Source organism: Solanum dulcamara, chromosome 8 (assembly GCF_947179165.1).
Source record: "Solanum dulcamara chromosome 8, daSolDulc1.2, whole genome shotgun sequence".
Classification (NCBI taxonomy): Eukaryota; Viridiplantae; Streptophyta; class Magnoliopsida; order Solanales; family Solanaceae; genus Solanum; species Solanum dulcamara.
The window spans coordinates 8,081,963-8,098,828 of NC_077244.1; the positions used below are offsets into that span (position 1 = coordinate 8,081,963).

General features: G+C 34.8%; 1 protein-coding gene across 12 annotated transcripts; it reads right to left on the reverse strand.

Moving 5' to 3' along the window:
- Positions 1–554: 554 nt before the first annotated feature.
- LOC129899064 (uncharacterized) lies at positions 555–9,748 on the reverse strand. 12 transcript variants are annotated; one of them, XM_055973846.1, is made up of 11 exons: positions 6,885–9,748; positions 6,188–6,437; positions 5,923–6,100; positions 5,543–5,818; positions 4,855–5,293; positions 3,156–3,266; positions 2,880–2,990; positions 2,599–2,673; positions 2,454–2,523; positions 1,679–1,814; positions 555–860 (listed from the first exon to the last, which is right to left on the reverse strand). In XM_055973846.1, exons 6-11 carry the CDS (start codon positions 3,234–3,236, stop codon positions 779–781), a joined length of 555 nt encoding a protein of 184 aa, XP_055829821.1. In that variant the 5' UTR covers positions 3,237–3,266; positions 4,855–5,293; positions 5,543–5,818; positions 5,923–6,100; positions 6,188–6,437; positions 6,885–9,748; the 3' UTR covers positions 555–778. The 12 variants fall into 12 exon arrangements, 7 of the variants coding, with proteins under 7 accessions (XP_055829821.1, XP_055829823.1, XP_055829820.1 ...); XM_055973848.1 differs by having other exon boundaries at positions 5,923–6,265; XM_055973845.1 differs by having other exon boundaries at positions 5,923–6,437.
- Between the last annotated feature and the right edge of the window lie 7,118 nt (positions 9,749–16,866).

The following is a 16,866-nucleotide window of genomic DNA, read 5'->3' on the forward strand; positions in this document are numbered from 1 at the left end:
GAAAATGATAAATTCAAAAGATGTATATGATACAAAGAGAATGTGTCAGATAAAAATCTGATATTGATTTAGGCTTGTTTGGTACAAATCACTACAGGTGTTTTATTAAAAATGTATCAGATACATTAAAAGAGTGATACATTAAAAACTGATACATAAAATTTCATCTTATATTTGAGTTTTATACATTGAATACTGATACATGACCATTTGATTGATATTTATGGTTGATACATTGAAGATTGTTATATGATATTTCAACTGTTACTTGTAAATGATATATCAGAATGATGTATCTTTCACAAAAGATGATACATAATAATTGTTACATTGCACCACAAATTAGGAAGGTTAGATATCATGAACAAAAACTGATATCAATTGCAACTTATTAGGTGCAATGCACCAAAGATTCAAAGTGTTTATTATCTATATTTTTAGATTGATATAATGATGACCTGTACATAAAATTGATACATAAGAGATATGTAACTGATACAAAGGCTTATGCTATGAATAACAAGAAGTTATATCTAACAACATCTGGAAAACAGTTGCATAGCCAAAAAAAATATTTACTATTGGTGTCAAAACAAAATTCTGTATTCTACTACAAACAATTTCAAAAAAACTACTTGACGTCCATCGATTCTCCTAGATCAGGAGAGATGAAATCTCTCTTAAATTTTTTTGGATTGTCATTTTCGCTAACATAACCATCATTGGCCTTCCGACAACCATAATTCCACAATAGCGAAACGTATCTTGAACGGAAGTATTAGACATATAGTCCAGTTGTTGGAATAGAAATTCCATCACTAAGATATTCAGCAAAAATAGCCAGGAACACACCACAATCCCTGCAAACAAAGTATTAACCAACTTTAAAAAAATAAAAATGATATTTTAATGAATTAAACATGCATAATTGTTAATACTCACGATCTATCACTTCTTTGTTGCACAATGCCTTCAACATATTCAATAACAAAAGGGTGATGTACTTCAAGCATATTACCAGTTAATTTATCCTTGTATTAATCAAACGATAACCAATCAGTACGTTCATTCTTCTAAAAAAACCACTATTGTGAAGGTATGTAGGTAGCATTACTATTATCTTTTGAATCTCTAGGGAAGGGTTTCTACTTCTTATTCCAGAGAATGAATCATAGACACGTATCAACCTCTGTTTCAACACAACTACTGCCAAAACCCAATGAAAATTTCTATCACAGTTTATCAAAATGTATACCTCATCTACCAAATACCATGACAAATCGACAGGGATTGAGAAACCTTTTATTATGTTCTTCACAGACCTCTCATGATGAGCTACAACAGAGGCTCGTGCCATGTCTTCTTGGGTAGAAATATCATGTGGAATGTGATAGTATCGTGTGTGTGCTGATTCGATGAAAACTTTGAAGATACAATTTGTTGTTGTGTATCGATACTAATTGACCAACTACATCTTAGAATTCTTTCGAAGATAGTAAAATATTACATTGATGTGCTGCATATTTTAAAAAAATATTAGTTATACAAACTGATTCATAGTTAGTAAATAGAATAGAAACTTCTCTATAAGATGTATCTGATCCATAGTACATATGTATCAGACAGTGTGTCTGAAATGTATCAGACAATGTCTTGTACTATATCTAAAAATAATTACCTCATCATTCCATCATCTGTTCGGCTGTGACATGAGGTAGAACCAGTTCTTATCTTGAGAAAATGCCATGACAAAGTCCATTTTTTCAAACCTGAATGAAGAGCACTTTGCTCTGTAGTGTTCCTCCTTTGATTTCCTAAATGAAAACTATATTAAAATGAGAGTACATATATAATAAATAACATGTATTTATATAAGTTGTAAATATCATACTTACTTGTTGTCATGTGATTTTAATAGTCCCTTATCTATCCAATGGGAGTAGTCGGTGATAAGCTCGGTTGGGGGACTATAGCATATGCCAAAACCTTTAAAAGGGTGTGTTTGATGCCTATCAGTTGACATTTTTTCCTTACCCTTTTCACTTGAGCTAAAAGTTGTTAGGTACGGTGCTTGTAAGATCTTAGAAGGCATCCTACTTTGTGGAAGAGGTGTCTTCGCATCATCTGAAAACACATTAGGTTTGGATAGAAGAGTGGTAGGTAGCTGGCTATCACGTAGTAGACATTCAGCCTAAACTATTTGTTCATGACTAATGGTAGTCAATGATGTGGCCGGTAATGAAAGTCTGTATATTAGAGCATCTACCACCTCTTGAGTTTCGGACGATATCGAGGTTGAAGTTGTGGAATCTTGATTTTTAAGAATGATAAAAAAATTATGACTTTATTATAATAACCTGTACTAAATTTAATGAATCAGATACAAGTGTGAAATATTATCGATACACCGGAGTTGATTTTGTCTTTATAAATCTGCTTAACATGTTATTCACCTTGATCAATATTATCAACAGCCACTCTTGCATCTTTAATGCCATAATTTGATTCTTGTGATGCGTTATCCTAAATTAAAAGTATCATGTCAATACTAAATTTATTAATGTTGAATGTATCATAAGACTTGATCTGATATATTACCTTTAATGTATCAGAAGCAACAAGCACTTCAAAAGATTTTGCAGTAGCTGATTCCATGTGATGTGCTGATACCTCCTGCAATTGTTGTAGAATATTGGATGGTTCTACTTCCGACAAATATAATAATAACAATATCTTATGAAAATGACTATTGAAATTAAAAATGAAGGATCTAATACATGACCACGAAATGTATCAAGTCTTTATATATCATGATAGATATATCAGTTACAAAAGCTATGTAGCATCAAATTAGTCAAAAATTGGTTTTGATACATTACCTGTAATTTATCAATAGAAACCTTCTCTGCATGGCATTCAGTAGGATCTGATTCCATATACTGTTCTGATTCATCATTCATTTTTTGTATCGACTTAGATTGTTCTGATTCCTATAAATATAATAATAATTAATTATGAAAATGGCTATTAAAATAAAAATTAATGATCTGATATACGACCATAAAATGTATCAAGATCTATAGATTGTGGCAGATGTAGCAAATACAAAGCTATGTAGCATCAGGTTGGTCATAAATTTAATTCGGATACATTACCTTTAATGTATCATTAGCAACATGTTGTTGAAGAGATTCTACAGTATCTGATACAATGTAATGTTCTGATATATCATTCATTTCTTATATTGTCTTGGATGGTTCTGCTTCCTATAATTATAAAATAATTACTTATGAGAATGACAATTAAAATGAAAATTAATGACCTGATATAGGAACAGAAAATGTATCAAATAGTTTAAAAGTATAACAAAATAGAATTATCAAGAACTACATGATGTATCAACCAGAATATCTTCCTGGCCATGAGATTAGTCATGTGGTATGGGGGAATCAAATTTATTTGGATCATTTTGATCCTCCAATTCAATAGGTTCTTGTTGTTCTTCCACCACATGGAATAGTTGAACAAAATCATCTTTTCAAATTGGAAAGGTCAAACCCATCGGTGGCCCCTTAAAGTTGGCACCAACTTTTACTTAGACACCTAAACCAGGAGATGTTCATTTTAGACACCTAATGTAATGGTCTGATGTGTCATTTTGACACTTTTTAAATAATCTGAAGTTGGAGTCTAGAGCGTGTATTACACTTTCCTCCAAATAGATTAGTTGACCAATTATATCCTGCCAACACGACGCCTGATGTGTCAAAAACAGCAAATTAAATAAAAATACGTGTCATATATATATATATCAAAAATAAATATCAAATAATGACTTTTGAATAGAAAAAAATGATCAATAATTTGATGACACGTGGCTTTTTTTTTATCCAAATAATATTTTTTTAAAAAAATAAAAATTAATAACTATTAACCCCCACTCCCACACCCTATCAGTGGTCTTCCAACACCACCCACCCTTTCATCGTCTTCTCCAATCCCACCCACCCCAACCCCAACCCCTCCCCCACCCCACCGTATTATAAAGAAAAGTATCATGTTCATGCTTAAAAATACGACTGAATATGTAGGCTATCAAAAAAAGGAAAAAAATAAATTTCATCCACAACCACAATAAATTCGATAAAATCACATCAAATAATCAACATTCCACAAGGCTTTAGATGATAGTAGTGCTCCCTCCATCTCCATTTTCTTTACAATTCTAGAGAGTCAATATGACTAAATTACGGAGATAAGACTAGATATTTATTCTTAAAAATTAAAAATTCAGATCTTCCGAAACTAGAAACTACTTGAAAAGTACTTGAAAGTGCAATTCTCCTCAGTTCTGCCTTTTTCTTTTTTCAAATTAGAGAAACAAGCTAAGAAATTAGGGCAAAAATGAAGAAGAAGGGGCATAAATATATAGATAAGAGAGATATGACCATTATAGGTCTTGTTTGATGCCACATCAGATGAAAAAATAGCTTTTACGCATCTCAGGTAGGTGGAAAATATGCAAGGTGCCAGCTGTTTAAAAAGTGTCAAAATGACACATCAGACCCTTACATTAGGTGTCTAAAATGAACATCTCCTAGTTTAGGTGTCTAAGTGAAAGTTGGTGCCAACTTTAAGGGACCGCCGATGGGTTAGGCCAATTGAAAATGATGTGCCAGTCATGTGGTGCAGTATATTGTCAATGACTTTCAAGAGATTAGTATGATTTGAATTAATTTTATTCTCTAGTTGCTTGAACTTACGATCAACCTTAATACAATAATATGAAAAATCAGAATGTATCAACTTATTAAAAGTATATTGACTAACTTAAATCTTATACTAATAACTTACGTATTTCTTTAGAGAATTCTTTTGAAACTTCTTTAATGCTTTGAATTCCACATAAACAATTTGGTCTGATTGACCGGAAGATTCACCTCCTACCACTGACTTTGCCACTGGTTCTATAGTAGTAGAAACAGGCTTTTTTGATTGCTTTGGTGGTATGACATCTTTGTCTTAGCCGTTTCTACATAAATGGATTTTTTTACCAGGGGAAATCTTCCTTATTTTGGGAGGAGGTGGAGAAAATGTATCAGAAACACGACCGGATCTTCTTAACAATTCTTTGGGTGATTTAGTTGAAAAGTCCTCAAATCCAGAGAGTTCTTGAGGTTTCCGTTAATTTGGGCTTGACAGCTGATGTAGTAGCTTCATTAGGAGGTTCATTGCCAGGAATGTCATGTGATTCCATTTCATTTTGAGTTGGGACAATATTGGAGCATGTATACTGAAAAAAATAGAGTGAAAAGTAGAAAAAAATAAAAACAAGTATCATTATGTATCATGGATTTCATGACATGAGTCTTATGTATCAAAAAAAAGTCTATTATAACAAATGCAAGACTATTGAATGTATCAAATTTATGTATACTGAATCAGAGTATAATTGAAAAATGAATAATCTTACACTATAGTTAATAAGCAACAATGATGTATAAATTTAATATAAATATGGATATGGTTTTATGAAATATACCTCACTGAAAATTTTAGACATGAAGGTCTCAAATTTGGGCTTGACCGCAACAACACGGCAATTAAGAATTCTGGAAATATGATTATCCACTCTTACAACAAATTCAAAAGGGGCCTGAGATGCACATTCGTAAATCCATGCATTTAGAGCATATGACATGCCGCCCAAATGATACATTTGTTTGGCAGTAGTAACTCCTGCCTCATGCCTTTCATCAATTTGAAAAATGTTATTTTACCCCATAGGAACTGCTCATATCTTCCATCCTCTATCATCCTAAATTAATCAACAGAAACAGGTGAATCACCTAGTTGAGAAAAGACAAAAGTGTGAAAAACCACTAGTAGCCATGCTACCTTCTTTGGCCCTGCCTTACACACCTTATTTATCTTGCATGCCGCCCTTGGAAAAGTGTGGAAAAGTTGAGAATGACCATCTGAACAGCGTCTTCATTGGTTTCCCATCCTCCTATTAGAAAACGCTGAACGAAATATCCTTTGTTTACCCTATTTTTTGCACCAGGAAAATATCTAGACAACAATCTGCTTAGGGGTGCATCTGGGTACCAAAATTCATTGATATTATCGGTACATCGCAAATTGGTAATAATAGCAAATTCCTTGATTGAGAAATGGAGTATGTTACCCTGAACATGACGAATGCGCAATTCATCTGTGTTTTTCTGCTCCACCTTGAGAAGTAAGAGACATTTGATGATTTGACCTAGAAAATTACACTGTGACATATCTAGGTAGTGACCAAAGATGATTTGCCTAAATAACTGGATAGCTTCTTCACCTATTGATGATTTGAAATCATCAATAAAATTAGCGGTATATGTAGTGCCGAATCTCAAAAAGTGAGAAGGGATATTTTTGATGACGTACTTCAGACACTACATTGACAAAACAAATGAATAAATACAACTTGTACTTGATACATTGTTTATCTGACTTCATGAAAACATAACATAATATAATACATTAGAATAGATGATACAAAGGGACTTTATGTATCAGGTGCATGACTAATCAGTATACATATAGAGCTTATGCATATTGATATGAGACACTTTGTTTTGCCCTTATGTATCAAAAAGAATAGAAAAAACAGAAAATAATGCATCATAAACCATACAAAAATTAGAAAAACCTTATGTATCATGATTAGTAGATGATGTATCAGAAAAGTATAAAAAGTAATAAAACCTTATGTATTAGAAAAATAATATCAAAACGTTAAGTATCATCTTGCGGACTTTAAGAAGGGTACATTGAAATGAATTAGAAAAATCGAGATTTAAAAATAAAAATAACAGAATACAGATTAGATGAACTCATACCTTTGGGAGATTAGGGCATGTTGTAACCCCTTCAAACTTTTTCTCTGCTTCTGTGGGTGCTTGTTGAACTGGAGATTTTGACTTTAATTTCACACGTAATTTATCCATAACTATGGATCATTACATTGTTTGAATCTAACCTCGTGGTAACCTTCCCAAGATGAATCAGAATCCAGTGAAACAAGAATTCCTTAATTTTGATTTAACTGTGTGAGACCAACACTAAAAGATGGAGCGAAATCCACATGTATTAGTGAACAAAAGGAGTAAAATAATAAAAAATTACAGTAGAAATCAATGAAAAGTCGAAGAAGGTGAAATTGAAGTAAGATGACATAGAAGGAAGAACTTGAATTACCTTAATTAGAAGCTTGAAATTGAGTAAAACTTAGACTGAAAATTCAAAAAATAATCGCAGTATTTGTGGCTTGAAAATAGGCGAGGATTTAGGATATTGGGGCAACTCGAATAGAATGTATCTGTGAGATGGAGAGAAGTAAAAAAAAGAGAAATTTTTGATACTTTTACAAAAGGTAAGGAATAATAGTAAATATAGTAATATAAGGTGTGTAGATAAGTAATTTTTACAATTTTTAACATAGTTGTGCCTGCCTCTTTTTTGTGCCAGTGGCCCATTTCCATGTATATCAACATGTATACTGATGTATACAATGTATATATCGTCTGCTTTTCCATGTATCCAACATGTATATCCTTGTATATTTGCTTCCATAAACCTGTTCACCAGCTTCCTTTTCAATGTGTACCAGGTTTCTTGATGAGATTGACTCGATAAAGAGGTGAAAGGTTGAGTCCCGACTTAATTCAAAATGCAATGAGGGAGAGGAGAGTCTAGTTGGACTCATTCAGATGATGCATACAGAGAAGAAAAGAAGAGAACTAGCAACAGGAAATTTTAATCAAATCTATAACTAATGAATTAATTTATACTTTGAACCGATCAAGTTATAACAAAATACATACCACTTCGCATGTGCATTTTGAACCAAGAAAAGAAACAAGATGGATTTCTAAACTATGAATCTACTACAAATATAAAGAGAGTTAGACAAACTCATGACCATATCTATCAAAACAACTCATACAACAAAGTTTGGAATTTAACAAATTGAAATAGCAGGGGATAATAACCCCATGTGCAACACATTTTGGATTAAAATAATTTAGAGCCAAAATAATATCCTAAGAGATAACATTTCAAACAACAACACCAAAAAAATTACATATGTAAATTATAATGAAACTTCTTCTTAGTATAAAATAGCTCATTTAAAATTTGTGCAACTGATAAGGATTTATTTTAGTAATATTGGCAAGGCAGTAACAATGCCCCAATATTTAAATGTCATGATAGAATACTTTGGAATGAAAATAAAAATAAAATAGTGAACGAATTGGATAGTACAAATGTTTTTCCTTACTATCAATAATTAACACTTAACCACATATTTAATAAAACCAATTTAGAACCAAGTTATGCTCCAGTAGAGGAGGTAATAAAATTTGGTAACAATACAATCCAAACACAAGATCAACCGAATATATAAACTTAAAGAATGAATAAAACTCTCATTACAACTTATCCCATATTTTCCAATAAAGAGTATATTTCAATGAATTCAACATAACGTCATGCATTGATGTCTTATGAATTTAGCCTTAAATAAACTGAAAGAAAAACATGTCTCCTAATATGAATCACCAGACTAGTCAACAGTACACCAAGATGAAGCAATGGAGAAAGAAAATGGATTAACTCCATTAATCTAAAATACGCTCAAATTTTCAATCCAAGATGTATCCAGATGTCATTAACTTTTCAGAAAAATAAACTTAACATATATCTTAAGGAAACACATATTTTGGAATCAATATTTGTGTAGAGTCAAAACTTAAATTATCTAAACACTAAAGATGCCCAAGAGGAACTAGGAATTTGCTATCATAACATGGAAATCCAAGAGGTAAATCAAGCATGAATAAGCTAATAACAATTCAACAAAGCTTAAATAACAAAAGTATTATTAGATCTAATTATAACATACGAAATTTGAAACTAATGAACTTATGCACTGAAATGCACAAAGAAATCTAGCTAAGCATAATATAATTCCAAATATCTACAAACAACTAATGATAATTTCTACAACACATAAATGAACACTGTTAAAGAAAGAAAAAGTCATTATTACCTTATTTCGGACAGCAAACTGGATAACGAGCAAATAGCGATTTCACTTCGAATCCACCAAAAAATGAACAAAAAAACTTAAGAAAATTGAAAATTTGAGGCTCAAACCTTCGTGGATTTGATTTCTAGGAATACTATTCTTTAACAACCAAATTTCAACTCTCTGTCCGTTCTCCTCCTTCAACAACAATACCATCTATTTATAGCCAAAAATAAAAAGGTTTGAATCCTAATACAAATATTTGAGCGGGAGATGAGAGATTGATTGGAAAGGATGGAGGAGAAGTCAAAGCAAGAGAAAAAACATACCAAAAAGTCTGGATTCAATTCTGATGGATTTTGATTCGGATCAGATTTAGACAAGAAAATATAATCCAAAGTAAAAAAAAAAGGCTCTATGAAATCTCATGTTACTGTTGATGCGGTGGGTTTGAAATATTGTTGATGGAATTGAGGAAGACGACGTATGGGTGTATCGTTGTAAAGAAGATGGGGCTTTTGGGCGGTGGTTTTGTTGTTGTATGTTGAAAAAAGGAATGGTGTTTTTGGGTTGGCGATACTTTGTTGTTGTTGGCTGGAGTATATTGTGAGTTAGTGTTGTAGTGGGCTTGTTTGGGAATTGGGACACGTATATATATGTAATGTTGATGTGTTAAGGGTGGTGTGGTGTATAATATGCCATGTTGTAAAGGGCTGGTATAATATAGGTGTAATATTGATAACTAAGTATTTGGGTGGCTGGTATTGTTGTTGTAAATTGCTTGCTGGAAATTTGAGAGTTGACAGGTGTTAACAGGTGTGGTATGATTTTGGGTAGGTGTAGTGAGAGGATTGGTCAGGTTAATGTTGTAGGAATTTGTATAGGTGGGGTCATTAGCTGCATTAGGTGTAAAGTGCAGGAAATTATATAGTGTTGGGTGGGATATGTGCAAATTGGAATTGGAAATGGTGTGACACGTGTGTGAGTACAATGGTAAAAGAGAAAAAAAATGACTTTGTTTAGTATAGAATTGGGATAGGATAGAGCCAAAAATGGTTAAAGTGAATTTAATTAACAAATTCGGCTAAAATTTAAATAAGATGAATTGACACTAATTAATTAACGAGCTTTTTAATATTGACAAAGTAATATAATTAACTTAATTTTAAATTAGTTAACTAAAAATATAAAACTATTAATTAAGTCAAACTAATTAACAAAATATTTAGTTAAAAACCAAAATCTTTTTGAGACAATTTTCGAATAACCATAAAAGGCAATAATTATAAAAATATATATATCGTTCAAAAATTATAAAAAATGTCAAAAATTACTTAGAAGTAACTAAAAATTATTTTTAGATTTTTGCAAGCTAATTATTTTAAGATTGTTTAAAATGAAGAAACTCAATTATTAATTTATTGTTATGGAGGGTCAAAATTGGGTGTCAACACTAACTCCTTCAGGATGTTGTCATTCTCCTCGAGGGTGAAGTTCTCTAGAGTCTTGAACTTACCATCGATCTTGTTCAACCGCTTGCCTAAGATCTCCACAGCCTGCCTAGAGGCATCCACCCTCGCAATCCACTCGATTCCTGGCGTGACGTCCACGGGTTGCTCACCCCGTTCATTGTCACTCACTTTAGTGGCCAAAGGTGAGTAAGATATTAGGGTCTCGCTTGGTGTAGCTCGAATGACATCTCCTCATTATTCTTAGAGTTCTTCCTACCCCTACGGTGCTTCTTTAAAACATCCTACCTAACGTTGGCAACGTTAGTAGCGTTGATGTCTGTAACATCTCGAAAATTTCTATGTCAAAACTCGAACCATTTTTTTAGGTGTATAGGATTGAACACAGTGACTTTTAGTTGTATATATGAGTTAGGATCAATTCCTAAGTATTTTAAGAGTATTAGATGTGTTTTAGGGTCATAAGGGATCTCTGACACCAAGCTAATTCCAAATAATTTTTATCCGCTAAGTTTCCGAATGAGTTCGTATAAGAGTCAACTTCAAACGACTATATCTCCTAGAATATAATGAATTGGGTGTCCCATAACCTATCAAACTAAAGGTCTTTAAGTATTCTTTCCAACTCCACTAATATTGCATTTTTCCGAGTTTGGAGTAAAATGCTATGCTCAGTCGACCAGAAGGGTGCGCGACAAGTCCGCGTCGCGGACCTGTCGCGGACTTGCCTTGTTTTTTTTTTCTAGATTTTTGTATTTCTTTGAAAAGAAAGGTGTGCGACACGTCCGCATCGCGGACCTGTCGGGGACTTGTCTAGTTTTTTAGATTTTGTGGGGACATTTTGGAAAAATTACCTAATACCTATATATACACCTTGGACGCATTTTGGATCATATTTTTCAGTCTTTTGCCTCTCCAAAGAACCCTAATCTCCATCCTCCTCTTTCTTAAATATCCCCTCCAATTTTTCTATCAAACTCAAAGGATTCAAGGCTCCTCATTGAAGACCAAGAATCAAGTTTTCTTAAAGTTTCACTCTAAGATATGTGGATTTTCATCCGTGGGTCCTTCCACCCATGGAGCCAAAATATTTTCTCAACTTGATGTTTCACATTCCAAATGGTGAATTCTTATGGGATTTTCCATGATGATTCAAAATGCATATATTATGGTATATTTAAAGCTTTTTGTGTTTAAATTGATATATTGACTCTCATTTATGAAATGAAATTTTTGTTAGTGATCCTATATGAAGGCTTGAAAGGTAGTTTTAAAGTGTATACGGTGGGTTATTTTAAGATGTTTGATTCAATGCATTTATATCACTCTCATGCATACAAGTATTCTTTAAATGTATTTGAAGGTCTTTATGAATTGAACCCACCTAGTCTTCCTATGTATTCATGAAGTTGAATCGAAAGTTTATGAGCAAATGCCTATGTTTAAGGGGGTCTTGTGAAATGATTGAATGATGATGAAAGGGCTTTTACCAAAGAAACGATTCAATGTGAAAGGACAATTCTCACATACTTGCATCAAAATGAAATGTTTTAATGAACTAATCCACCGATGATGATTTGATGTCGAAAGTTATACAATGCTTATGTTATTATGATATTTAAATATTATTCTGTGGGATTGACCTAGCACCGAATGTAGCATGTAGATGTGGACTTGACCTAAGGGGTCCTTAAGTAAAGTCTCATGTTGCATTAACTATGCGCCAACATAGGAGCCCTTGTAGGCTATTTAGGCTAGTGGATCCACAATTAGCCAATAAAGTTAAAGTTAAAGAACGTTAAAGTTGACGAAGTCCTACCCGGCAAGTAGACTCCCCGTGCCAACGTAGGGGGTTATGTTGAATTCCATGTAATAGCTCACATGGTCTTAAATGTCGGTTAAGGTCACTTCCCCACAAAATGAACGTTTTAAGGTTTCTTATGATGATGTTTAATGTATGCACTCATTATGCACATTGATTTTTCATGTTCCTGTTATGTTCTTCATTTCGTAACCATACTCACATATTTAGTACATTCAAAGTACTAACGCATATTTTTGTCTACATGATATCACCATGTAGGAACCGACGTCGCTCCTCGACCTCCTCCACATGGCTAGCTCGAATTAGTTTGAAGATTGCTTGTGGTGAGTTTTCATGTCCCGGGAATAACCTCATTTATATTCTAAGCTCATGTTTTGTAAAACATTATGTCACGACCCAATTTCGTAGGTCATGATTACACCTACTATAACCTTCTAGTAGGTAAGCCAACCCGTCAACCCGGAACTTCAAGTAATGTGTTTGAAGGCAAAAACTATATAAGAGCATTGAATTATAAAAGTAAACAGAATGAATAAGCGGAAGTAAACCAAAACATGTTTTAAACAACTAAAGATCCCTCCCAGAACCTGGAAGTCACAAGTACAGAGCTGCTATAAAATAAAAGACGAGTACAAGTCTCGAAAGTGGACCGGACATATATATACAACAACTGGCTAGTCTCAAAAGGCAAAAGACGGGCCATCCATTCTGAAGGAGACAGAAGTGATCCAAAAACGCCAAGTTATCACCCTAGTCTCCGAATCTGACTGTAACAAGCTCGATCTATTCGTGACAGTAGCTGGTGCTCGGTCCTGCATCACGAAAGTAGATGCAGAGTGTAGTATGAGTACCAAAACAACAGGTACCCAGTAGGCATCATAGACCGACTGAGCAGAAAAGGTGAAAACAATATGAAAAAGAGGAATAAGCCTAAATAGGAATCAACATAAGCATCTAAAGTGAAAAGAGTACTATCTACGAGAGCTACAGCTAACTATACCCAACTGGGCCCCCATAAGCCCAGTCGGGACACTCGTACGCAAGTTAAATAAAAACCCGAACGAACCCCCATAAGTTCGCCGAGTACACAGAATAGCTATAACTACCAAGGCTAGGAACCAAGAATCTGTGATGTCAGGAACCGAAGTACTGTATCACTTCCAAAACCCAGAATCTCCAAGAGTCAATCGATATAGGGGTGACTTAGGGGTCGAGGCCAGGACTGGGACCCAGATGCTCGCCCGAATATTCAAAGTGGCCAAGGCCGGGACTGGGTACCCGGATGCTTGCCATAATACATAAGTGCGGGACTGGGTACCCGGATGCTCGCCGTAATACATCGGTGCGGTCGAGGCCGGGACTGTGTACCCGGATGCTCGCCGTAATACATCGGTATGATCGAGGCCAGGACTGGATACCCGGATGCTCGTCATACTAGCAAGTCGGCGGAGGCCGGGACTGAGTACCCGGATGCTCCCCGATAATTCAGAACGGAGGCCGGTACTGGGTACCCGGATGCTCATAGATAATTTATCCCATGGTTTCGAATATATCCTTTCCAACTAATCAACAACAATACCGAGAATTTTCTCCCCAATGTGTCAACTGATATGCCGCCAAAACTTGAACTGGAGCCGAAGCCAAACGATCATGAATTCTAGTATTGCCAACGCATCTAAAAAGTTATGACTATATCGAGTTATGGGTGGGAGTGTTATTAAGAGCAAGGGTATTGCCTAGCTAAGGCCAACTACTAGGCACTAGCCCGCTACACCATTCTACAGGGATCTAAGTCCACCGGAGCGACGCCGGGCATATAAAGCAAGTTTACATCCTATACTAAGTCCAACATACTCCACAGTATCAAGAACATGCTCATTCAACTCTCCTTATAATACTAACAAATAACGATAAGATACACATGCTTCTAAATACCTGAAAAACCTGATAACAAGCCTAAAGCATGATTTCTAACACCTATACTAAGGCCAACATACTCCAAAGTATCAACAACATGCTCATTCAACTCTCCTTATAATACTAACAAATAACGACAAGATACATCTGCTTCTAAATATCCGAAAAAACCGATAACAAGCCTAAAACATGATTTCTAACACCTATACTAAGGCCAACATACTCCACAGTATCAACAACATGCTCATTCAACTCTCCTTATAATACTAACAAATAACGACAAGATACACATGCTTCTAAATATCTGAAAACCCAATAATAAGCCTAAAGCATGATTTCTAACACCTAAGATATACAATCAAACTACCCAACCCAAATTCCAACTATTTCAACATGCTTTCACACATTCCAGCTCAATCTAAAGAATGATAAACCGTAGCCTACCTGTAGGCTAAACACGCGAGCTTCAAATCACTGTGCTGGAGTTTTTTTCCTTTCGAACGACCTCATAACGCTGCCAAACTGTCAAAAATAGAACCACAACGTCGATACGGTCGTTTAGACACTAATTTCATAATTTTTGGAAATGGACCAATTTTTGGGTCGAAAACAGGAATTGTGGGGCCCACATACGAAATTCCGGATTTGACCCCTAAAACAGGTTCTAAACGTCACTCCAAGCTCACAAATCAGATTTATAACACAATTCGGGGTGGGAAATTACGCAAGACGATCAAACAACCAAAACTCATAAATTCGGACTAAAGGACTAAAAATGGCAGCATCAAAATCAGTAAATTCTGGAAATACGAGACTCTTTCAACCCAAACAAATTGCACTATGATGATCCTTGCGAAAAACCCCACAATCTAGCCTCAAGAATCACTCAAAACGGAGTTATATTGACCAAGATACACTCTTTCAAAATTCAATAAAATTTCATTCTGAAAATCACTAAATCTGCAGCTAAAAATCAATTTATTACCTCGAACGACGTGCCAAAAACAGATTCTGAAACTTCCACGATGTTCTCCTTAAATTTCCATGCAAGATAGCCTCTGGAATCGCCCAAATCGGATTTATATTGGTCAAGAAATAACTTGTCAAAGTTCTTCAAAAATCCATTCCGGAAATGGACACTGCTGCAAATAATATCACGATTTTTACCTGAATCGAATGCTCCAAATCAGTTTTCAATCTCTCCAATGCGTTCTCCACGAAAAACCTCACAATTTTGCCTTTTGAATCACCCAATTTGGAGCTCTAGAACTCAAGAAATGAGGGTTCAAAGTTGAGGAGAAAAATCTGAAAATCTGGTGCAAAAATCTGCACTATTGCACCAGATTTTTCTGATTTTCTATTATTTAAAGTCTCCGAATGGACCCTCGGAATTCGTTCGGAATCCGATAAAAATAAACCAGATATGCTACCCTACTAAATTCGATATTTCGGACTCAATGGCGCATTCAGAATTCTCATACGAGGTTATTATAATAAAAAGTGGGTCCCACATCCAAGAGTCATTTTAAGTCATATTCCACAACGGGCCTCGATATTAGTCCGGAAGCCTCAAAAAGCGAACGAAGGGTCGTTCTAGACCAAAATCAACATTCCGGAACTAACCGCGCTGTCAGAATTTTTATTCGAGCGCATTTTCCAAGAATGTTGACCAAAGTCAACTATAAGCTAAGTTTCAAAGTCAAAAGTGCCAAATAGCCCCAAACTCGTATCGATTGACTCGATAGTCATTCCAACAGTGCTACTAGCCTAATTTGGTCATTCCGGAGCTGATGGAACCATCAGAATTTGAATTCGAGATTTCGTTAGCCCAAAACTCAAAAAGTCGCAACTAAACTAACTTAGGCCTTTAAAATACCAAAATAGACTCGGGACCTCTAAAAATTCAACCAACACTTCTTCTAGACCAAAAACCATCTCTTGAATCCAACGGAGTTGTCGGAATTCCATTCCGAGCATCGGAACTCCAAAAGTTGACCAAAGTCAAACCTTGGCTTAAAGTTCCTCAAATTCTCAACTCAAGGCCTCAAATCTTCGTTACAGCTTCAAAACTGATTCCGTAAAGCCTCCTAAGCCTATTTTGACATTTCGGAGCTGCTGGAATCGACGGAATTCCATTCTGAGTCCCGTAGCTCCAATTGACCCCAAATACCATTTTTTAACACTTAAAGCTTATGAAACTCAAAATTTCCAAGGAATTAACTTTTCATAAGATTTTCTAAAAATCAACACCCAATAACAATTAGAAATGACTCGGGCATCTAAAGGGAGGGGTAAAATGGTCATTTTACAAAAATTCCAAAAATGACCTTGAGGGTCATTACAAAATCCACTACTAAAAGAACTTTCGTCCGCGAAAGTAAAAGTACAATCACTCTCTAGAGGCACGAAAGGACGAGGGTTTTGGACCTACATGCTTTGCCTAAATTTTAGACACCCTATCGAGTTGAACAACGCCATCACAGAACTTAGGCTGAGAAGAAAATCCTCAATTTCACTTCCAACTCCAAAAACTCCTTCAGTTCTTTCTTGGGCTCCAACTCTCACTCGTTTAGCCCGAA

Bases quoted from the DNA above. Each gene is read 5' to 3' on its own strand.
- LOC129899064 (XM_055973844.1), bottom strand. From the start codon at position 6,992: ATGGATAAATTACGTGTGAAATTAAAGTCAAAATCTCCAGTTCAACAA. The intron at 2,674-2,879 runs GTAATGTATCAA...CAACAATTGCAG, and splicing joins TTTCTATTGATAAATTACAG to GAGGTATCAGCACATCACAT. The intron at 861-1,678 runs GTAATTATTTTT...CTTTGTTTGCAG, and splicing joins ACAGATGATGGAATGATGAG to GGATTGTGGTGTGTTCCTGG.